At 41.3% G+C, this 23,721-nt stretch overlaps 1 protein-coding gene across 2 annotated transcripts in view; it reads right to left on the reverse strand.

The window, feature by feature from the left end:
- The window catches only part of tbc1d4 (TBC1 domain family, member 4), a 288,880-nt gene that overhangs the window by 44,884 nt on the left and 220,275 nt on the right, over positions 1–23,721 (reverse strand). For both annotated transcript variants that reach the window (XM_043691388.2, XM_043691389.2), the window contains 2 exons: positions 4,831–5,003; positions 1,812–2,021 (listed from right to left, as the gene is read on the reverse strand). In XM_043691388.2, coding sequence (XP_043547323.2) covers positions 1,812–2,021; positions 4,831–5,003 — 383 coding nt within the window. The remainder of the gene's footprint in view (positions 1–1,811; positions 2,022–4,830; positions 5,004–23,721) is intronic.

Consider the following 23,721-nt stretch of genomic DNA (forward strand, 5'->3'; position numbering starts at 1 on the left):
ATTTCAATTCTCCAAGATTGGAGCAAAACCTTGCAAACTTTAACTTGATGCAATTCTTGAAAATAAACACATTACACAGTGCTGTTAAGTAGAAGGGTGTGTGAAGGGTTTATCAGAACAGGCTGCTGTTGAAATTTATACCAACATGAAATGTAAGAAATATCCAGATTCTTCACTAAATTAATCATCGACAGTCAATCATTTCAGATTTGATTGAAATGTTTTTACAAAATTATTCTGAGATTTCTGCCATAGTGGACAGGCAATCATTTATTGTCTGCCTTTAACTACCTCTGAGAAGGTAGGGGTGAGATGCCTTCTTGAACTGCTGCAGTGCATGTGGTGTGGGTACATCCACAGTGCTGTTAGGGATGGAGTTCAACAGAAACACTGGAGGAATGGTTTCATAGTTCCAAGTCAAGATGGCTTGTGGCTTGGAGGAACACCTACGGGCAGAGATGTTCCCACGCTGCCTTTGTCTTTCCAGGTTCCGGGATTTGGATGGAGCTGCCTATGTCTTAATTTTTTTTTTGCAGCTGTGATGTTTTTTACATGGCCAGTGTGCATCTGTGGTGGATGGAGTGAATGTTTAGAGTGAAGGAAGGTTTACCAGTCAAGTGGGTTGCTTTGTTTTGAACAGTGACAAGTTTCTCGATTGTCTTTGGAGCTACACCTATCCAGGCAAATGGAGTCAAACTCCTGACCTGTGTCTCCCATGGCACAGATGGTCAATCATTTGCATTAGAATTCCCAGGGAACTATTATATGCTCTTGGACTTCATGGAAAAACAAAGTGCTGTACTCCTCATATAAATCTCAGAACAGATCTGGAGACATCTTTGTGGTGAATTATATCATTTTACCATGCAGCTCATCAAATTAATTCCAATCTGTTATTGGTATAAATCGTGGAGGCAATCTCACCTCACCCCTTGATGTTGGTAGTTAAATATTTGAGTACCATCTGAGAGAGCCATCAACATTTCAGAAAGCAGAGTAATTAGGCAGCAAGAAGGCAAACTTCACTGGGGTATGAAATGAGGGAGAGAAAAAAAGACTGCAAGATCAGTTTCCACTGCTTGGGGTGTGGGTTAACAAGTTTTGATGACTCTTACACAAATCCTAACATTTATGTGAGACCATTTTTTTTTTTGTCAGTTTCTCCATGATGTAAATCTCCTCTGCTAGGAAGCAATCAGTGAATGAAAAGGGACAAAGTTTGTTTGGACTCCGATCCTGCCTGAATTAATCACAGTAGCAGGGCTAACTACCATGTCAAATCTGAGGCAAGGCTTTCACAGGAATGGATCTTTAGCAGTCATCAGGATGCAAGCAGCCAATGGAAGGAGGTCCGACCAACACACATCTAACAGTGCACAATTTCAAGATGGAAGCAGGAGGAGAATTCTGCGTCATCCTGGCTTCACATTCCAGTAAGCCAGTTGTTTTGATGTTAACTTACTGGTGGCAGCCTCTGGTGGCTCCTTTAAGTGTTGCACATTCAACTGTGTTAAACACAAAAAAATTTGACAAAATCGTTTGACTGCAAGCAAAAATGGTAAACGTGTCTCTTACAGCATTAAGCCCACTTCCTTCAAAAGTCCAGGACTGAATGTTGGTGTCAGTTGTGAGTGTGAGAGTGGCCTAACTAATCCTAGTGCCAAATAAGCACATGCCCATCATTTGTTGCAGTGACCCCATTAGCACCTATTTCTTTAACAGATGCCTTTTGAGGAACAGTTCTTCCTTTAATGCTCAAAGGCACGATCACGACCTTTGAGAATACACTTTACGCTTTGATGAAAACCAACCTTCCAGCCTTTGGTTTTCCTTCTCCATCCGAAGCAATAGGATCTGCTGACAGATGGCCTTTCTCCACATGATCCGCAGCTCCTCTGAAGAGCGTTTCTTCTTCTCTCCAACGGGGGCATCATCCGCCATCAGCAGGGAGGCCAAGGGATCCTCTTCCACAGCTGGAGTGAGTGGTGAAAGCGGTGGCAGCTCAATGCTTTCAAGGTGATCTGCAGAAACAGAAAGCCCAAGTTTCTTATGCCAACGGTCTAGCTTCATAGAAGTAGAATACAGACTCCCTTTTCCACAGTCACCTTTACCCAAAAGCACAAGAAAACAAGGACACAAATAGGCCATTCACCTGGCCTGTTTGATCCCTTCAGCAGCACCAAGTGTGAATTACCCTCCATAATCCCCACCCCAGTTACTTCAATGCTGGACAACTTTGTTGGATCTTTGGATCCCCCAAAAAATAATCAAGCAGAACTATCAGCCAGATTTTGTAGTTGTCATGGGGATGAAACTATCAGTATTTAACGGCATTACTTTGTGCAACTGACAGCGATGTCTGCGCTTGTGTACTTAAATGTAAAAATCTAGGAGCTTGAATCAGGGAGACTCTGCTCCTCCAAAGGGTGTACTGTTGCAAACCTTTGCAAGTGTAATCAACATCACAATTATGGATTGGATTTAAATTTTAATTATTTCTTCTCATCGACTGAGGTGTAATTAAGTTTGTAATGTAATGTTTGTAAGTCACAATTACTGCTGAATAATGTCTCTGGTCATGAACAATTAATTTTAAATATCCACAATTTTGTTTCTTTCATTCAATTAAAATAAAATCCGTACAGTCTTAAAAGTATAGAAATTAATCTTCCTTGATGTTTATGTGACTTTGTTTCTACCTTAATCCCAATCTTTAGTCTTAATCCCAATCTTTATTCTGCTCCCTACAAAATGATTAAAACATGAATGATAATCAGTATGGATACAACATGTCCCTGTAGCTAAGAAACATGTTGTAATGGGGAAATCAATCCCACAGACTCTTACGTCTTTATGGAGAGTTTCCTTGAAGTTTAGGAAAGAACCGAGGCCCTTTATACTAAACATGAAATCCATGCAACTGCATGAACATAGGAATAGGGGGTCAGCTGTTTATCTACTTCAGTACATTCCATCATTCAACCTGACTGCACGTATGTGCTCTTGCCACATATCCCTTAACACTTTAGACTAACAAAAATAAAGACACTCAGTTATAAATTTAACTTTTGACCTTGGATCAATTGTTGTTTGTGTAACAGAGTTCAAAACAGTCAACAGCTTTTGTGTGTAAAAGTGTTTCCTAACATATCACACCGCGCCCCCTCCCCACCACAGCTCTGGCCTCCTCAGTAAGTGGAAATAGATTCTCTCTACTGGTTTCCTAATATCAGGAAAACTTTGATCAAATCGCACAAATTCCAGAAAATTGCACCTGGTAGCTCCACCATTGGATTCCAGGCCTGATTCTATAAATCTATGCTGCATTTTTACGGCTAATCTATCTTTCCAAAACATGGTGTTGAACACTGCTGGGTATTATTCTAGATGTGGTCTTCGCAGGGTTTATGTGACTGAAGCATGACTTCCAACCCTTGTACTTTATTCCTCTCAAGATAATGATCACCTCTCCACAAAGCTTTGTGATTATTTTCTGCATCTGTTTATGCTTTACAGAGCCATGTATCTGAAGCCCAAACCTCTTTGGACCTCTCCTATTCCTTTGCCTTGCACCATTTAAAAACTACTCTGTTCCATCTTTTGTATGTTCAATAGTTGAATTTACATTTGTCTGTACTGAAATCCATTCATCATTGTTTTGCCCAGTCGTTTAATTTAATCTATTAATATCGCTTGATAATTTTATGCTTCCATTTGCATCACTTACATTATGACCTACCTTTGTATCATCAGTTACTTTGTGACTTTCAGTCCCATTGTCTAAAGTTGCTAACGATCACAATGACTTGTGAAGATACATTACTATCTTCTTGGAGGCACTATTAGTCACATCCTGCCAATAAGAGTACTTGCCCATTCTCCCCAAATTCTGTCTCCTTCCCGCCTGTTAATTTCCTAACCATGTTGACAATTTACCTTCAATTTTATTCACTTCAAATTTATCTAACTCCTTCCTTATGAGGGACTTAAATATCTTCTGGATATCGAAACACACACAACAAAATATGGACATCCCCTTGTTGGCTTAAACATTCAGACATGATCTACCCTTTACAAATCCATGCTGGCTCTCTGACCAGTTAAAAATTTAAAATGTTCCATCATCAAATCTTTAATTATAGATTTCAGCAATTACCTGACAATAGATGTTAAGCTAATTAGTGTCTACTTCCTTATTTCCCTCTGTCACCTTTTTAAATGGTGTGCCCTTGTCCTTCAATCACATTTTGTGTAGAGTTAACATCAATCAATGAGTGCTCAATGCCAATCATACTCTACCCACTGTTAAAGATCAAGGGATAAATTTTCATCTCCACCATTAAAGAAAACTGCCTACTCACGTCAGATCTCACCGAATGATGACCTGTCAAGCTATTGATCACTGGACAGCATGGTGGCTCAGTGGTTCGCACTGCTACCTCACAGCGCCAGGGACCCGGGTTTGATTCCAGCCTCAGGCAACTGTCTGTGTGGAGTTTGCACATCCTCCCTGCGTCTGCATGGGTTTCCTCCGGTTGCTCCGGTTTCCTCCCACAATCCAAAGATGTGCAGGTTAGGTGAACTGGCCATGCTAAATTGCTCGTAGTGTTCAGGGATGTGTAGATTAGGTGCATTAGGAGTAAATATAGGGTAGGGAAATGGGTCTGGGTGGGTTATCCTTTGGAGTGTCAGTGTGGACTTGTTGGGCCGAAGGGCCTGTTTCCACACTGTAGGGATTCTAATTCTAATATGTTATGTGCAACATTCCAAGTTAATGTTAAGAGGTCCTCCTACAACAAAACATCTCCTCACATCTCTGGAATACTGTACCTTCCAACGTTCCTTTCTGCTGCATGGCTGCAGAGGACTTGTTCATGGGTGAGGCGACGCGTAAGAAGATCCGCTGGCGCCAAGAGATTCGCCGAGGAGTGAGGACACCCCCTCCTCCACTCAACGACTCAGTGCTGCAGCCAGAAAAGGCCCTTCTCCTGCCTTCACCATCACTAAAGCAGATAAAGGAAAGCATTCACAGAGACAAATACCGTAACCAAGAACATATTGAACCCATCGTCTCCAGTGTTGATCACTCCTCAGTGAGGAAGTAAGCAGTGACCAAATGTAACATGGTATTGAGGTGCAGCAAAAAGGGCACACACTTATTTAGTAGTCCCATGAAGAAGAAATTTCATCCTATTGGCGTGAACACTAATTAGTGATAAAAGATGATTAAACAGCTGGATGGATTACATGTACACTTTTGTGACTTTTTCCAAGAAATAAGGAAGTTAAACTGCGAAGTGAAACTGCTACTAACCAGGACGCTTGCTTCTTTTCTTCATTTATAGAATTACTGTGTAAATGTGTGAACTTCTCATTTCAGCACCAACAGGGAACAGCATAAATCCATGATCAACATGCAAACAGCATAAGGTCCTCAGCTTTCCACTGATCGTGATCTGGAAAAGATTTATCCTTACTCTACCAATCACACTTTCCTTTTTTTTAAATGTAGTGCGCCCTTGTTACTTATTTGTAAATAAATCCGAGTGTTTACGGCACTTAAGAAGGCCATTAGGCTCACGTGCCTGTGCTGGCACTCTGCAAGATCAAACAGCCAGTACGACTCCTGGCCTTGTATCTGCAGCCCAACAAATTTTCTCTCGACATAAGGCTATTACAATTCTCTTTTAAAGCTACAAATAAAGTTGCCTCCACCACATCCTCAAACAGTGCACTGAAGATCCTAACAACACATGCAAAAACATTTTTGTTTATGCATGTCAGAGTCCAGTGTTCCTTTACCTCACCACCAAAGGGCAGTTTCTTTCCCTAATGTCTAGATCTCACATGTTTTTGAGAATCTCTATCAAATTTTCTCTCAACCTTCCACAAAGCAGAACCTCAGCTTCTCCAATTTATCCATATCATTGAAGTTCTTCCAATGGGCTTCCAGATTGCTTTAAAACCTAGCCCCATCAATTTGTTATATGCTAAAAGTGAAACACAAACAAACTGCACTTCTGATTTACTTCATCTGTACTCAAGCTCCACTCTCCTTGGCTGCAGATATTAACAGCATTTACCTGTATTAATTTCCCCAATAACATCTTTTTATTCATACTGATTTCCTTCAATTCTCACAGGACCTTTGGATTCCTAACATTTATGGGAGGGTACCTTCTGTGAGAAAAGAACCAAAGCTTGTGTTCAACTCTACTAACATTTCTTTGTTCCCCATTATATTTTCCCTGGCTTCCACCTGTCTGGGACCTATATCTATGTTTACAAACCTTTCTCTCTTCACATATTTATAGAAGCTTTTACAGTCAATCTTATGTTCCCTGCAAATTTACTCTCGTACTCTATTTTCCGAGTCATGATCAAACTTCTTGTCCTGTTTTCCTGAATTCTAAAATATTCCCAATCCTTAAACTTGCCATTTTTCTGGCAATTTTATACATCTCTTTGTCTCTAATATTACTCTTAATAGATTTCTCTAATATTACTTTGTCTCTAATATTACTCTTAATAGCCGAGCCACCTTTCCTCATTTATTTTTACACCAGAGAGAAAAAGAAATAACAGTTGTAATTCATGCACATGTTCTTTAAACATTTCAAAACAGCTTGATGATGGATAGACAAAGTTCCCCAATCCATCCTTCCCATTTTGCGCTCATGCGCTCATACCCTCATAGCCTCCCTTTACTTAGATTCAGGACCCTAGTTTCGATTTGAATACTTCACTCTCCATTCTAAAGAAGAATTCTATCACATTATAATCGCTCTTCCCTAAGGGACTTCACATACAAGACTGTTAATTAATCCTTTCTCATTGCTCAGTACTCACTCTGGAATAACCTGTCCACCAGTTGATTCCTCAAGCTATAGGACTAAAAACCCATCATGTATACATTCAAGGAAATCCTCCTCCACAATATGATTGTTACTCTGGTTTGATCGATCGACATGTAAATTATAGTCATCCATGATTATATTTTTATTCTTAATGGTTAATGCTTTTCCTTACATTTCCACTATTGTTTAGGAGTGTAGCTCAGTTGCTTGGATGATTGGTTTATGATGCAGAGAGACACTAACAATGTGGGTTCATTTCCCACACCAACTGAAGTTACCATAACGGACTCTCCCTCTCCCCTGTCTTGAGGTATGGTTACCCTCAGGTTAAACAACCACCAGTCTCTCTCTGTAATGAGATAGCACGCCTATTGTCCGGTAGGACTTGAGACTTTACGTTTTTATAGACAAATCCCCAATAATGTTTTTTGCCTCACGCTGCTGATTCCACATCATAATTTTCCAAGCCAATACCCTTCACCAATATTGCACTGATTTCACCTTTTACTGACAACGTTCCCACACATCTTTTCCCTTTCTCTCTTTTCTTCCAAATTAATGAATATCCCGGATGTTCAGTTCCCATTCTTGGTCACCCTAGCAACATCTCCGTTATTGATTTGGGAAGGGAGTGTGTGTGTGTGTGTGTTCTTCCGTGGATACCACGACTACATGTAAACACATCTACTGCAAAGGACCGTGCAATCAGACGAGTCAATGGGGGGGACAAAATGAATTGGTCTGAGGCCAACCTCAAACATGCAGATCCATATGCAGGATGACAAATCAGAAGATGAGGAGGACTGAACGTATATCACAACAGTTTGTACCAATTCACACTGCTAATTCATCTACCTTATTGTGAATGCTTCATGCATTAAGATGCAAAGCCTTTATACTTGGCTTTCTAACCCTGTTAGTCATCTTAGCTCTATTTGGCACTAGGTTCCCATTTATTTTTCACCTTTTTTTCTGACTACCACTTTTGCTTCTTATCTTTCTGATTTTATTATGTTTTAATCTTGGTATCTCCCTCCTCTGTCTCCCTACTCAGGTTTCCATCCTACATCTCTCTAACATAACCCCTCCCTGACAGCACTCACGAACACCCCAAACCAGGAATGTTCATCCTAGTCCTGCCCAGTTATGACCCATCCTGCTTATACTGGTCCTACCTTCCTCAGAACCAATCCAAATGTCCCAGGGATCTGGATCCATTCCTCCTACACTATTCCCTAGACACATATTCATCTGATAGATCATTTTACTCCTGCTAGCACAGGGTGCTGGTCATGATCATGAGATGACTACCTTTAACGTTGTACTTTCTAATTTACATCCTAATTCACTATATTCTGCTTGTAGAACCTCTGCTTTTTTTTAAGCTATATTATTGGTACTGATATGTACATTGACCACCGGCTGTTCACCTTCCTCCTTACGAAAATCCTGCAGCTGCTCAGAGGCATCCTTGACCCTGGCACCTGAGAGGCAATGTTCTATCCTGGAATCTCTTTTGCAGCCACAGAAATGCCTATTTATCCCCTTACTGTGGAATTCCCTGCCATTCTTCTTCCTGCCCTTGGGCACCGGAGCCTTCCAGGATGCTGCGGAGCTGGTTCCTGCTGCAAACCCCTTATAAGTCCAACCCTGAGCAGTAACCAAAACAGTGTATCTGTTGGAAATGGGGTCAGCTACAGGCAACTCCTGCACTACTTGCCTTCCTCCTCTCTGCCTGATTGTCACTAATCTGCTTTCTGCCTTTTATCTGTGGTGTGACCACCTCTGTCCACTATAACCTTAGCATCATGAATGCTCCACAGCATGTCCACCCACCACTCCACCTCCGAAATGTAGCTAGCCAATAGCTCAACACTGGGACTCACTTCCTGCACATGCAATCCCCAGAAACATTCCCGCTCCAACTCTCACTTCTTACACTTCCTTACGGGGTGACAGAGAACTCTCCTTTCCAATATTCGGATATTTCAAATGATGTGCCCCTACCTGAAAGAAAAGACAGGCTGCTAGGAAAAAGGTTTTTATCACAGAAATCTTCCCCTAATTTAATGGAGTAGGACTAATGGAGAGTTCCTGCTTCAACATGTAGCAAAAGGGTTCTGTTTTTCCTAGCACTCCAAAGACCATCCTTTCTCCAGTTTACAAAAGAGTGGTTCTGAACCCCTCTGCATGGAAACATTGCCCCTTAGGTCCCTTTAAATCACTCCCCTCTCATCTTACACCTAAGCCCTGTAGTTTTGGACTCTCCTCCCCTGGGAAAAAGACCTTGGTTATTCACACTATTGATGCCCCTCATGCTTTTATAGACTTCAGCCTCTGATGCTCCAGGGAAAAAAGCCACAGCCTGTCCAGCCTCTTCCTATAGCTCAAACCCTCCAACCCTTGCAACTTCTTCGTAAATCTTTTCTGAAACCTTTCAAGTTTCACGACATCCTTCCAATAGGGAAGGAGACCAAAACTGAATGCAGTATTCTATATGTGGCCTAACCAATGTCCTGTACTGCCATAACATGATATCCCAACTCCTACATGCAATGCACTGACCAATGAAGGCAAGGATACCAAATGCCTTCTTCACCACCACTACTTGTGACTCCACTTTCAAGGAACTATGCACCTGCACTATTAAGGTCTCTTTGTTCGGCAATACTCCTACCATTAAGTGCATAAGTCTTGCCCTGGCTTGCCTTTCTAAAAGGCAGCACCTCACATTTATCTAAACTAAACTCCCCCTCCACTCCTTGACTCATTTGCCCATGTGATCGAGGTCCCATTGTACTCTGAAATACCCTTCCTCACAGTCCACAACACCACCATCTGCAAACTTACTAACCATATCTCCTATATTCACACCCAAATCATTTAGATAAACGATGAAAAGCAGTGGGCCCAGCACACTGATCTTTGCCACATACACTGGTCATATGCCTCCAGTCCGAAAAGCAACCCTCTACCAGCACCCTCTGTCCCGTACCTTCCGAAGGACTAGCAGACATTAGAGAGAGAGCTTTACATACTTCAGAAAAAAAACATTCAGCCCAGACAAGGTTTGTTACACCATAAAACTAAGCAAAACAAGTAAATCATGAAGTATCTCCTGACACCCTATGGAATGGTACTCTGTGCAAAGTGGAAGGCTCATCATCATCTTCCCTGGAGCAACTAGGGATAAGCAATCAGTGTCAGCTTTACCAACAGCACCTACATTTGAGTGAATGAATGAACAAAGTTCAGTTCGCATCTCAGCCAAACTGATCTCCTTACCTACCTGTTGGGAGCAGCCAATGAATTCTGCTACAATTTATAAATGTAATTCTTTTGAACCATGTCATATAAAAACTGCTTCATCCAAGAGACTATTGCCATTAAGTCATGTATTTCAAATGCTCAATACTCACACCCTCCTTGTAATAAAATTATTTACGTTGCATACGCCTCTGCTCATAGCCACAGTGAGTCACAGGTCTGATATTTTAATGTCACTTTATATGGACATTGAAAAGTTCTCCACCACTTCCCTGCTTGGAAGAATTGGTTACCTATGACGGAAAGGAGGAGACGCATGGCAATGGGAGGCTCCCTAACTATAAACCTTGCCACAAAACCAAAATATTGCAGAGGCTGGAAACCAAAATGAAAAGAGAAAGTGCTAGAAATATTCAGCAATGAACTCACTCAGTTTATGTATAACTTCATGACGTTTCATCAGAACAGATCAGAAAGGTCATCAACTTGAAACTAGGGGCAGAATCTTGTATTGATCCTGGGAGTGGAAATCAAGGTGGGCGTGGGAACCTAACTTACTGAAAGGCCAAAACTCAGATTGTTAGCTGCAGGATGAAAATTTGCAATTAGGTTCTCGGAATTTTATAAGTGGGTAAAGCTTCCTGAAGTTTTGTTTCCACATGTATTTGCATGTCATGAATGCTGATTGAAAAAAAACTGGCTCACCAGAATGTAGTGCCCTTCTCAAATAAATTGTACATGAATAAGCCATAGATGACTTCAGATATACAGCTGCACAGAAGCAGCATTGCAAGGTGTCATATTTGCTCGATTTCAGAGTGAGTAGCAGCTGTTTGTCAACTTTGGGTAGTGTTTGTTGATGTTGGAGATTAGCTGGCAGAGTTCTGAGTTGCATAGGCACAGGAAGTGGACTAAACACAGGAGATTGGAGTCTAATGGCCATGGAAGTCTACGGATCAGGAGTGAAAGTCTGTCTGAGTAAGGGAGGCAAGCTGATGGAGGAAGTGAGTCAGGGACAAGGAGGAGAGAGGCAGGATGACCAGAGGAAAGGAGGAAGAGCCAAAATGTTTTGCTGCAAGCATCTGCTCCAAGAGCTCACATGATGTTCCTGGTTTGCAGGGAATTACTGCCTGTCCTGGTGACTTTTAAATAGGACTCAGGACCTTTGATTCCATTAGCTAACAGCTGGGCTGTTGACTTCCTGCCTGCTTTATCACAAGACACACCATGAGTTCCCCTAATGCATCGGTGATGAGCTGACAAGTATGACTCCAACCTCCATGCCCACTGCTGACTTTGTACTCCAGAATGGAAGATTCTGTCCATTAACTCTGTTACTCTCTACAGAGGCTGCCTATTCTGCTGGGCATGTCCACTATGTTTTTGTCTGTAAAACTTTGCATCAGCCTTGTACAAGGCTAGTAAGCATGCTTCATTTGCCAAGACAATGAGTTCTGAAATTCCCTCCTTCAACCTCTCTCCCTCTCCACCTTTAAGACTTTGCAATCTTGAAAAGCTCTCTTTAATTAAACTTTCCAGTGAACTGTTTCAGTATTCCCTTGTGGTTTGGTGTCTAATTTTGATTGATATGCATTTACAATGGGGGACAGTTTACAATGCCTAAGATGTAGTACAAATGCAGATTGCAACTAGTAATATTTTGGAAGATGCCATTAGGAGACGAACTATCATTGAAGGTTGCTAGAAATACAGTAATTGAAAGACAAACAGATCAGTCACGATTATTCATGAATGGCGGGGCAGATACAAGAGTTAAAGCAGTCTATCTCTGCTCCTTTTTCATACATTCTATATGTTTACAGTTTATATCAACTACTGAGATAAAGGAAGCAAAGGCACAGTAACAAAATCTTAGCAGGACTTATACACTTAATGGTAAGATCCTAGGGAGTGTTGCTGAACAAAGAGACCTTGGAATGCAGTTTCATAGTTCCTTGAAAGTGGAGTCGCAGGTAGATAGGATAGCGAAGAAGGCATTTGGTATGCTTTCCTTTATTGGTCAGAGTATTGAGTACAGGAATTGGGAGGTCATGTTGTGGCTGTACAAGACACTGGTTAGGCCACTTTTGGAGTATTGCATTGAATTCTGGTCTCCTTCCTATCGGAAGGATGTTGCAAAACTTGAAAGGATTCAGAAAAGATTTACAAGGCTGTTGCCAGAGTTGGAGGATTTGAGATATAGGGAGAGGCTGTATAGGTTGGGGCTGTTTTCCCTGGAGCGTCAGAGGTTGAGGGGTGACCTTATAGAGGTTTGTAAAGTCATGAAGGGCATGGATAGGATAAATGGACAAAGTCTTTTCCCTGAGGTGGGGGAGTCCAGAACTAGAGGGCATAGGTTTAGGGTGAGAGGGGAAAGATATAAAAGGGACCTAAGAGGCAACTTTTTCACGCAGAAGGTGATGCATGTATGGAATGAGCTGCCAGAGGAAGTGGTGTAGGCTGTTTAAATTGCAACATTTAACAGGCATCTAGATGGGTATTTGAATAGGATGGGTGCAGAGGGATATTGGCCAAGTGCTGGCAAACATAACTAGACAATGTTGGGATATCTGCTTGGCATGGATGAGTTGGACTGAAGAGTCTGTTTCAGTGCTGTACATCTCTATGGCTCTCAAATCTCCAGATATCACAAAGCGATGTAGGAAGAAATAGGGAAGTACATTGTAAAGATGACAGAAGGGGGATATAGATAGGTTAGGCGAGTGGCCAATAACCTGGCAGACAATAGTTTGTGCAAAAATGTGAAATTGTTCACTTTAGCAGGAAGAACAAAAAAAATTGTTGAAAGGAGACTAGAGGTTGAAGCTTTTCATTGTGAATGCATCAGAACTAAGACACAAGAAACAGATGAACAAAGAGATATCATCTTATACACAATGAGAAGAGGTTATTGATTGGCTTGGCCATCATTAGCATGGAGATGCATGAAGAACAGTTAACTGTCAATCTTAATTCTCAGGACAAGGCAGCAAGATTCTGATTGGTTAATTGGTTAGGATGGTGTCATAGGACTGCAGCATGCAAAATGGCAGTCAGAATCTACCTGCAGAATTGCTACATCTCCATGTCAATGATGGCCAAGCCAATAAGCATCCTCTTCTTACTCTGTATGTAATGGTTTTCCTTTGTTTAAGATTGTCGTAGTTCTGATGAGTGCAGATGAAAAGCATCCATGACTTATATATTTTTAGGTATGTTTTGTGCTATCAAGCATAAAAATAGCAGAGAAAGGTGAATGACAGCAAAATTTTAAGGTGCAGAGATTCTGTGTTCTCATGCATTAGTTACAAGAAGGTAGAATGGAAGTACAGCAAATAATTAAGGCGGCAATAGAATGCTATTCATATTCTAAAAGGAATTGAACATAAAAGTGAAGACAGGAATGTTCTGAAGAAGGGTCACTGGACTCAAAACATTAATGTTTTCTCTTCACAAATACTGCCATACTTGCTGAGTTTCTCTAACATGTTTTCTTTTGTTGCATCTCAAGCATTCAAAGTAGCTTGATTTACTAAAAATGTTGTGCTTCTGCTTTACAACTTGAATAGTGTGTGCTATTGTTCTTTTTGCTTAAGAAAGGACGTAAGTGCATAGGAAGCAGTTCAGACAAGGTTTGCTGGATTGATACCTGGAATGAGTGGGTTGGTTGAAGGGGAAACGTTAGAGGAGCTGGGCTCAATCCCACTGGAGTTTAGAAGAATGAGAGGGAATTTGATTGAAGTGTGTAAGATCATAAAAACTATCTTTATAAGATGGTGGTGAAAAGATAATTCCTCTTGTGGTGAGATAAGAACAAGGACTGTTGTTTTAAAATCAGGAGTACCTCTTCAGACAGTAATGAAGCAAACTTCTGTTTTTCCTCTGAGATTGTGCAAGTCTGGAATTCTGGAGGTGGTGTCATTGAATATCTTTAAAGCGGAGATGCACAGATTGGAGTTAGGGAGGGTGTAGATGGAAATGTGAAATTCAAAATACAAACCATTCAGCCATGATCTTATTAAATAGCATAACTGGATCAATGCGCTGAATTGCCTACTTCTGCCCATATATTAGTAGAAATATTTTGCTTCATCACAATCATGTCAACTTCCAAAGCAGCAGAGACTCATTCGGGAACTGTACTGAAATATCTGCACAGCCAGATCCTTCATTTTGCTTTAATGTGCCTCTCCAGTAAGTGCCTCACCTTAAAGAAAAGTTTCTCCCTGTAGGTTTAGGGAGCTCTGCACTATTTAAGAAGCCCTGCAGCGCTGAGGCATTTTTTTTATCTTGTGCTTCAGTTCTACTCTTTTTTCCAAAGGTGACATCTCAAATAACCCTAATTACAGTAAAAGAGAAATTGCATTTATATAGCATCTCAGACCACCCTTGAGCTTCACAGCCAAATAAATATTGTTGAATTGTGGTTGCTTTTGACATGTAGGGGATCCAAGAGCCAATATGTGTCCCATAAACTAAGTGTTAATGTCAAGCAACCTCTCTCTCTAATTGCGCCTACTCTGAGATTACACATGCTGATTGGCATGCAGTCCCATTCCCAATATGGACTGCCAGTTTTGCCACTCACTCTTTGGAGTTCCACAGAAGAGAAGAAAGTATATAAATGGTAAGATATTCTTCTTTTTTCATGATGTTGGGTGAGGGATAAATATAGATAGGACATGAGGGATAACTCCCCTGCCATCTTCAAATAGTATCAGAGGATTTTTGATGTCTGCCCAAGAGAGCAGATGGGATCTTCTGTTTAACATCTCATCTGCAAAAATCTAATTACATGTCACTCCTTCAGTACAGCATCAATTCAGATTACACGCCCAACCGAGTTTTTGAAACATTGACTCCCAAGATACAAACATTTGATTCAAATGTGAGTCATCAATAACAGCCACATTTGATTCTGTGAATCAAAGGAGCTCAGTACAAACCAACATGAACCATAACCCCAGAACAATACTCGAGGATTAAAAGGCAGTCGTCATCTGTATGTTGCACAAGATCACAATCCAACACCAGACGTTTTCTCATTGTAGTCACCAGTATTTATTTTCAAGATGTGATCCACAGTCCTTTGACTTTTTAATGAAATCACATTTCTGCACAAGCCACTTCGAAACTCTGTACCCAAACTTTGCAATAGTGTGATGCCCTGAGTCCATTAGCATTACTATTCTTAAAAGGATATCAAGTTCTGGAGTGCACACATTGTGCAGTTAAAAACAGAATGTCACCATCAGTGATTTTAAACCTATCATAAGGTGCACTGTTGATGTCTCCCCCTCATCCACCAGAATGTAATTAAGTAGTCAGCACTTAATTGATGAGAAACTATCCTTTTACATGATCAGTCTCATTGTAAAAGCTCTTGAATAAGTTGAACCTTGCTAAATGAAATGCAACTGGGTTTTATCAGCATACTCAGATTGTTATGATTGTTGATGAGTCTGAGCAAGTTCCACACTGAAAATAGACATGTTGACAAAACATTTCACTCATTCCACTGATCTTGACTCCATAAAGTCAAGAACGCCAAATTTCAAACAAACACAATTTATGCTACAGGAGAAGAAAGGTTTTGATTGGTTAGTTGACTCAGATTGAAGTGTTGCCATGGAGAAAGTAGTGGGGAATTTGAGACTGCCTGCAGCTGCCTGGTAATTCAGAAAAGACACTATGATTGTACAGATTTCTTCTGTTTACAAAGAATGGATCATTGCGTAGGTCACATCTAGCAAGTGTGAAATGAGCTACATTATGAGTTTGATCAATTAGCTAAATTGGTTGTTCTCATACGAACATACGGAATTTTTTTAGCCAGCTCTGCTATTCAATAAGATCATGATTGACCTCCACATTTCAGCCTAGACCAGATAAATTTTGACGTTCTCGCTTAACAAAAATCTACTTACCTCTGAATTTAAAAAATTCAAGGACTCTTCCATTACCTTTTGAGGAAGAGAACATCAAAAACTCTCAACCCTCAGTGACAACTTTTTACTGCTTTAAATGGATGACCCCTTATTTTAAACAGTGACCCCCTAGATAGAGATTCTTGGTGAAATCTTATAGCGTGTAGCCAAATTCAGAAAGCAGGATTCAAATTCAGAATTTCAGGATTGAAACCAAATAATATTTAAAATAAGTAACAATTAACAGTTTAACTTTGTTTAAATAAAGGCTTGCATTATCCTAATAAAAAAACATTGTTTGCAAATGGACATTCATGCTAACAGAAACGGAATACAATCTTCCTTCACTTTGATTAGTTTTCTCTAAATATTCTGAACATCACCCTGGGCCTATTTTTTCAACTGCTATCCGAAAGTGATCTGCAACCAAAAGCAGACTCTGTCTCAGTTTAGGTGTGAGAGACAGCGAATGGATTTGGTGTACAAGTTTTTTTACAGTGGGTCTGTTATGAAGCCCATCAAGCTTATTCTCGCTCACTATTGTAGTCCTTAAAACAGAAGTTGGTTATTCCTTACTAGAAGCACAGAAACATGCTGCACTGAAGGAGACAATTCAGCCATTTGTGTCTGTGCTAGTTCTGTGAAAGAGCATTCAGGCTTAGTTCCACACCCCCCTCCATAGTGTATCTGTAACCCTGCAAGTTCCTTGCTCTTAATTACCTGTTTGGCTCCCTTATACATATTTATTGCCTCAGCTTCCACCACATGTCCAGGGAGAGCACTCCAGATGCAAACCACTCTCTTCATTTATCATCTCTGGTTACTGACCCACTCATTATAGGTGAATAGCCAGTATCTACTCTACCAAAACATTGTTGTCTAGTGACTCTCAATTAGGTCAACTCTTAACCTTCTCCATTACAAGGAGAATGATTCATTCCAAACTTATAACCTACGAATGTTTTAGCCAGAAAAATATGGCATCTGAGGGTGGGTGAGGCTTTGTTCAGTCCCGCCCAGTTATGCAGAAGCACACCTACTATTGGCTTAAATATTTGCCTGCTAATGTTTGAGTAATTTTCAGTTCACAATCCTGCTGAACAGTCGCTGCACTATAACACAGCAGATGGGCCGGCCAGAGGATTGGATTAATTACATAAAGGAATCACTGACGCGTTTGACTGTGAGAGCAGCAGTAATGCACGGTAATAAACTGCCTCCCTTAGATTTGTAGGAAAATATAAATTCATTACTCAGTCTCTCACAGCGCAACAACAGAAAGAGTTACCTTTAAATGAAAAGCTGTGCATGTCGTCTATGCCCAGGTGTTTGCTGGACACTCTCGTCCTGGAGTGAAGCACCCCACTGTCTCCACCTTTGCAGACCCCAGCTACGAACCATAGAAATCTCCATTAAGTGAGTCACTTCAACTTTGTCAGCATTAGAGACGCATTCCACAAGATCAGACTGGCCAGACTCTTAGATAGCTGCAATGACAGATCACTACAATCAGCATGCAGGTTTCCAATGTCTGTCGTAACCATCCAGCCTTCAAAGGAAGAACCACAAAACCTTTCAGCCAAGAACACAGCAAGTTGTGACTTGCTTCATGTTTCACACTTCCTTATTATCTTTAACGTATATTTTCACTTAAACTGCTCAGCAAATGGTGGCCAGAAAACCCTCTTTAAAAAAAACCAGCAGGTCACTGATCCTTTTCACCTACAACTACACAGGCAACCGGAACAACATGGATTTATAAACATATATAGAAACAGGATGATATTTGGGCCTTACGTTACACAATATCCAGACCGACAACTTAAATGGTGTGTTAGCTTCTTTTGGTAGAGGGATTGAGTTTCAGAGCCATGAGGTCATGTTGCAGCTGTACAAAACTCTGGTGCGGCCATATTTGGAGTATTGCGTACAATTCTGTTCACCGCATTATAGGAAGGATGTGGAAGCTTTGGAAAGGGTTCAGAGGAAATTTACTAGGATGTTGTCTGGTATGGAGGGAAGTTCTTAAGAGGAAAGGCTGAGGTACATGAGGCTGTTTTTGTTAGAGAGAAGAAGGTTGAGAGGTAACTTTATTGAGACATATAAAAAAATTAGAGGATTAGACCGGGTGGACAGTGAGAGCCTTTTTCCTCAGATGGTGCTGACTAGCACGAGAGGACAACGCTTTAAATTGAGGGGTGATAGATATAGGAGAGATGTCAGAGGTAGCTTCTTTACTCAGAGTAGTAGAGGCGTGGAATGCACTGCCTGCAACAGTAGTCGACTTGCAAACCATAAGGGCATTTAAATGGTCATTGGATGGACATATGGATGAAAATGGAATAGTGTAGGTTAGATGGGCTTCAGATTGGTTTCGTAGGGTGGCACAACATCGAGGGCCGAAGGGCCTGCACTGTGATGTTCTAAAACTATAAGACAACTTGCACTGATTTGCCACCTTGCAAAATGGCCCAAGGTGTTTTACAGGGCCATAAACCAACAGATACTATGCAACTTAAGGAGATATTAGAAAAGGTGACTATAAGACTAGTCAGAGATAGGTTTTACGAGGCATCTTGAAAAAAAGGAAGGGTAGAGAGGCAGACAGTTTAAGGAGGGAATTCTAGAGCTTAATGCCTGTGTAGCTCATGGCATGGCCTTGTGGTGGAGAGATTAAAATCAGAGACGCGCCAGAAAACCAAAGATAGACTGCTCATAAAGGATAGGTAGTGCAGCCTGGTCTCTATTCCTTTCCAAGTTTTTTGAAAAGACACATTTCTTACATCACACATTTCTAAGCAATAACCCCTCTTCCAGCCTGCTGCTCTACCTCAGTATCTTTCAAGACAGTGAAGGAATTCTGATTTTTTTTTGAAGATCAAGAACCAGAAAAAGGTTTTGAAAATGAGAATAGAGAGGAAATAAACTGGAAGACTCTGAGATTTTAAGGAAGCGTTAAAATATATTTAAGAATACGCCCCAAACATCAATGAGTCACTTGCAAATGTACACAACTGCACATGCTAGTGATCTCAGTGTTTCTCACATGACCTCAAAACATGTGCAAGAATGTTGCTGAGTTTACATCTTACAATTTTGTGCAGTTGAAGTTGCTTGAGCCTTGCATATTTGAGCAAGATAAATTGCATTAAAATAAGAACATGTTTCAAAAACAGATCGTACTGTGGCTGGAAATTGAGACCTTATCATAAAAATATTTCATTTCTTCATTAGAAATTGCTGACTGCTGTTTTAATAGTGGTGTTAAAATAAAGCAGGGTGAGAAAAGCTCATTGGGCAGTTGTGCAATACTGGTTTAATTTTCCAATTCACCACGGATTACATTACTGCGAAGATCTTTTTGTTTGCTTTCCAAAAGATGTCTAATAAACCAGAACTGAAATGTCTCTGCTGTTTGGTCTCAAAAGGAATGAAGGGAACAGGTGGGGTAAAGACAACAGCATCAAGGCAAGTCCGGACAACAGCAACAAGGCGAGTCCAAACAACCAGGACAGAGAGAAGTGGGAACAATGGAAAAGAACATCAAAACTGCAATGAAAAATAGAAAATAGCAGGGTTAAAAAGAGTGAATGAGAAACAAATATGAGGAAAAACATAACTCAGCGAGCCAGACTAAAATTGCAAGATCAAGCAAAAACATAAAGGGCAAAGTAATTCCAGAAAGGCCGGTATCCGTCACCAAGTCAGCCTGTATTTCATTGATCCAGTTGCCTCAGAACCTGCTCTCAGTGAGCAGGATGCCTGACACTCTTGCTTATATTTGTCAGCCAAGGTTCCCTGATTGGGTCCGTTAACCTGATCCACCAGGGAACCCATTCTATGAGGTCCACCTGGCTGACCTCATTACAATCACTACACCCTTCCTCCTCTAAATCCAAGGACATACACTTGTTCTTTTCCTTGTAGCTTCTCTGGGGCATTTTCACACTGGGTTCAATTCCTCTGAAAGGGGCTATGTATCACCGAAGCGTAGCCAACCTCTTGTGCCCAGAGTGTCTCTGAGGAAATTCGTCCTCTTCTTCAGGCAGTAAAGGCATCAAGACTACAATATCCAACATGTCCACTCCAGACTCTGAGGTTTCTTTAAAACTAGAAAGAGGGGGAGAACCCACAGATTCTGACATTGTTTCCAGCTGTTCTGAAGGGCCAGGTATGTTTAGCTTCTGCCCAATTTGCAAGTTTGCAGCTTTCGTGATCCATGTGCTTGTTCAGGACCACCTCACCCACCCAAACTTTATACATCACGGGACCTGACCTTGCATCACCATGCCTCTTCCTCATGCAGGGCTATTTCTGTGGTTTTGCCACCTAACTTCATCCCCTGAAAAGTGGCACAGGCTGATGTTAACCCAAATAGCAATCTCATTTTTTTTTGGTCCAAATCCTTATGGGTATTAATTGTCGCTTGCTTCTGGGAATCCTCATCTAACCGAAATTGCAGGTACAGTTGGCTCGTGTCCAGCATCGCAAAGGACAGCTCCCCGCTGACAGCCTTGAACATAAATCCTCGACGTGAGAAATTGGGTATTTATCCAGTTGTGAGAAATGGCTTACCGTTTGTTTAAAATCCCCACAAAGGCAAACTGACCCATCCGGTTTCACCAGTCGGTATGACTGGTGCTGCCCATTCCACAAATGGGACTGGTTCGATGATTCCTTTGTTTTCCAGGGTCCTGATTGCAGCCTCTACTTTTGCTGGAAAGGCAAATGGCACTGGGTGGGCCTTCCAGAATCTTAGAATTGCTTCCTGTTCAACATGCAAGGTGGCCTTGGCTCCTTTGATAATGTCTAGACATTCTTGAAAAACTTCCGGGTATTTAATTAGGACTTCACTCAGGTAGCCATTTTCTACATGAAATCTTTTGAGCCAATCAGGGTGTATCTTGCTCAAGCAATTTTGCCCCATCAGGCTTCAACCCAAGCCTTTTACTGCAATCAGTGGTCACTGTACTAGTTACCTTTCATACGAGACTAGAACTAAAGTTGTACCCTTAAACTGTAAAGGTTTCCTGATATAGGGTCTCAGTCTAGTCCAGGTCATACACAAACTTAAGAGTTAGAGTCCAGAGCGAATTTTGTTAAAGACTGGTTCTGCAAGCAGTGATACAGCTGTGACATTATCAACCTTCAGTCAATCTAGGTGACCATTTAACCAGATGTTTATTCTGATTCATTCTGATTTGGATGTTGTTAAGCAATTTAACTATTGCAAGCCAGATGTAGGTGGGCTTTCCGGGATGTGCATTCTCCTGAACGCCGGCCTATGAGTTGTCTTACCCAATTCAGGCCCAGTGAGATTCTCATGCTGTCTCGAGTTCGCATAGCGGCAGCAATTACAATGGCTTGCTGGCCTGGATCCTGAAGAAAATGTTAACCATTTGTCCAAGGCTTGGTTTTGTTTTGGGGTTTTGCTACAAACTGACCTAATGTAGCAAGTGTTCAGGATATGTCCTGAGTACGACTATGCAATTGCCTTCATTTAAGTGTGTCTCCTAAACTCAGTCGGCCTGATGAAGGTGTCCACTTCCACCAGCACATCCTGTAACTCATATGCTCCACTTGCCACACTTTCTGATGACAAATCCAGTTGTAGTGCTTGTTTGAAGTCCAACTGGGCTTCAGCTAGTAGGCTGTTATACATGGTTAATCCCACATACCAAATGGTTTCTCAGCATCTCATTAGGGTTGAACCAAAGTCACATGCTTCTGCAAGTCATCTTAAAGTCATCAAAAGTCCTGACACGGATTTCCCTGATTCTCAAACTGACAAGTAAAACCAATAGCGTCTCAGAACTATAGGCAGCTTGGGAATGTAATATTCTTTAACTAAATCCACCAACTCTTAAAGATTTTAGTATTTCGTGCCTCAGGAAACATTCGTTTCCTAACAACCGAGAAAGCTGTGGGCCCACAAGCTGTTCAGGAGAATTACTCGTTGATTTTCATCTGCCCCAATGTCATTTGCCCGGAAAAAAACTTAACATTTTTTCCACACTCATGGGCCCAGTCTTAAAAGGCAGGATCAAACAAGTCAAGCTTCCCAAATAATGGCATGATGCCAGAAATGCTTATCCTAACTCAAAGATGATTGTTGCAAGCTAATTTCTTTTCTCACATTAACTGAAATAACTGCACAGTGGCCGATATCCCATCACCAAGTCACTCATTACTTACAGGTGTGTAGTACTTGAGAATGGCACAGCTTCCTCAGAGCCAGCTCTCAGAGTGAATGGAACCTCTGACACTCCTGTTTACAGAGGAACCTCGATTATCCAAACAACACGGGCAGGGAGTATTATGTCAGATAATCGAATGTTCGGATAAACGAATGCCGGATAACAGAGTTTAGCTGAGCATCATGACCTTGCGATCTTGCCAAATAATCCAAAATTTGGATAACCAAATGCCAGATAATCAAGGTTCCACAGTATAACTGTCAGCCAGGGCTCCCTGACTGGACCAGATCAACAGCCCCAATCAGGGAGCTCATATTCTGAGGTTCACCTGGCTGACCTCATTACAATCACAGCAAAGGGCAAAGAGAAGGTTTAGTGGAGAATGAAAAACAGCTAAGATAAAGGTGACAATAACAACTTGTATTTATACAGCACCTTTAGCACAATAAATTGTACCTCACAGGAATATTACCAATCAAAATTTGACAGGAGGCCACCCAGGGAAATATTAGGGCTGATGTTCATAAGTGTGGCCTAAAGTGTGAGAATGTCCTAAAGGAGGAAATTAAGGTTGAGATGGAGAGATATTGGGATGGTATCTACAGTTGAGGATTATTGCAACTGAAGGTTTAGCTACCTATGATGAAGTGATTAAAACTGGGAAACTTAAGAAGGCAGATGCAGGAAATTGTAATATTTTTGGAAGATTGGAGGAGTGGAATTCATAGAGAAAGAGACGTGCAAGGACATGGAAGGATGAAAATTTTAAATCGATGGGGTTTCAAATTTTAAGACAATAGGAGCCGCTGTTGGTTAGTGAGTTAAGGGTAAACAGGAGTGGTGGAAATGAGGAGGTTTACAGGATCTTAAGGAGGGTAGAGGCCAGCCAGGAGTCTGTTAGCATAATCAAGTCTAAAGGTAGCGAAGGCTCAGACAAAAGGTTCAGTAGCAGATGAATGAAGGCAGATACAGAACTGTACAATGTTACAGAGGTGGAACTAGACAGTTTTAATATTGGTGCAGGTATGTGGTCAGAAGTTCGTCTCATGAACAAGTATGACACCAAAGTTTGCAATCAGTCTGGCTCACTGATAACAGCACTTTCAAAAATCATGAGGTGCATGGATAGGATAAATAGACAAAGTCTCTTCCCTGGGGTGGGCAAGTCCAGAACTGCAGGGCATAGGCTTAGGATGAGAGGGGAAAGATATAAAAGGGATCTAAGGGGCAACTTTTTCACACAGAGGGTGGTACATGCATGGAACGAGCTGCCAGAGGAAGTGGTGGAGGCCAGTACAATTGCAACATTTAAAAGGCATCTGGATGGGTATATGAATAGGTAGGATTTGGAAGGATATGGGCCAGGTGCTGGCAGGTGGGACTAGATTGGGTTGGGATATCTGGTCGCCATGGACGAGTTGGACCGAAGGGTCTATTTCAGTGCTGTACATCTCTCTGGCTCTATGACTCTAT

The sequence above is a fragment of the Chiloscyllium plagiosum genome, unplaced genomic scaffold (assembly GCF_037043375.1).
Source record: "Chiloscyllium plagiosum isolate Xiang-an unplaced genomic scaffold, Cpla_swu_hap1 HiC_scaffold_6, whole genome shotgun sequence".
Lineage (NCBI taxonomy): Eukaryota > Metazoa > Chordata > Chondrichthyes > Orectolobiformes > Hemiscylliidae > Chiloscyllium > Chiloscyllium plagiosum.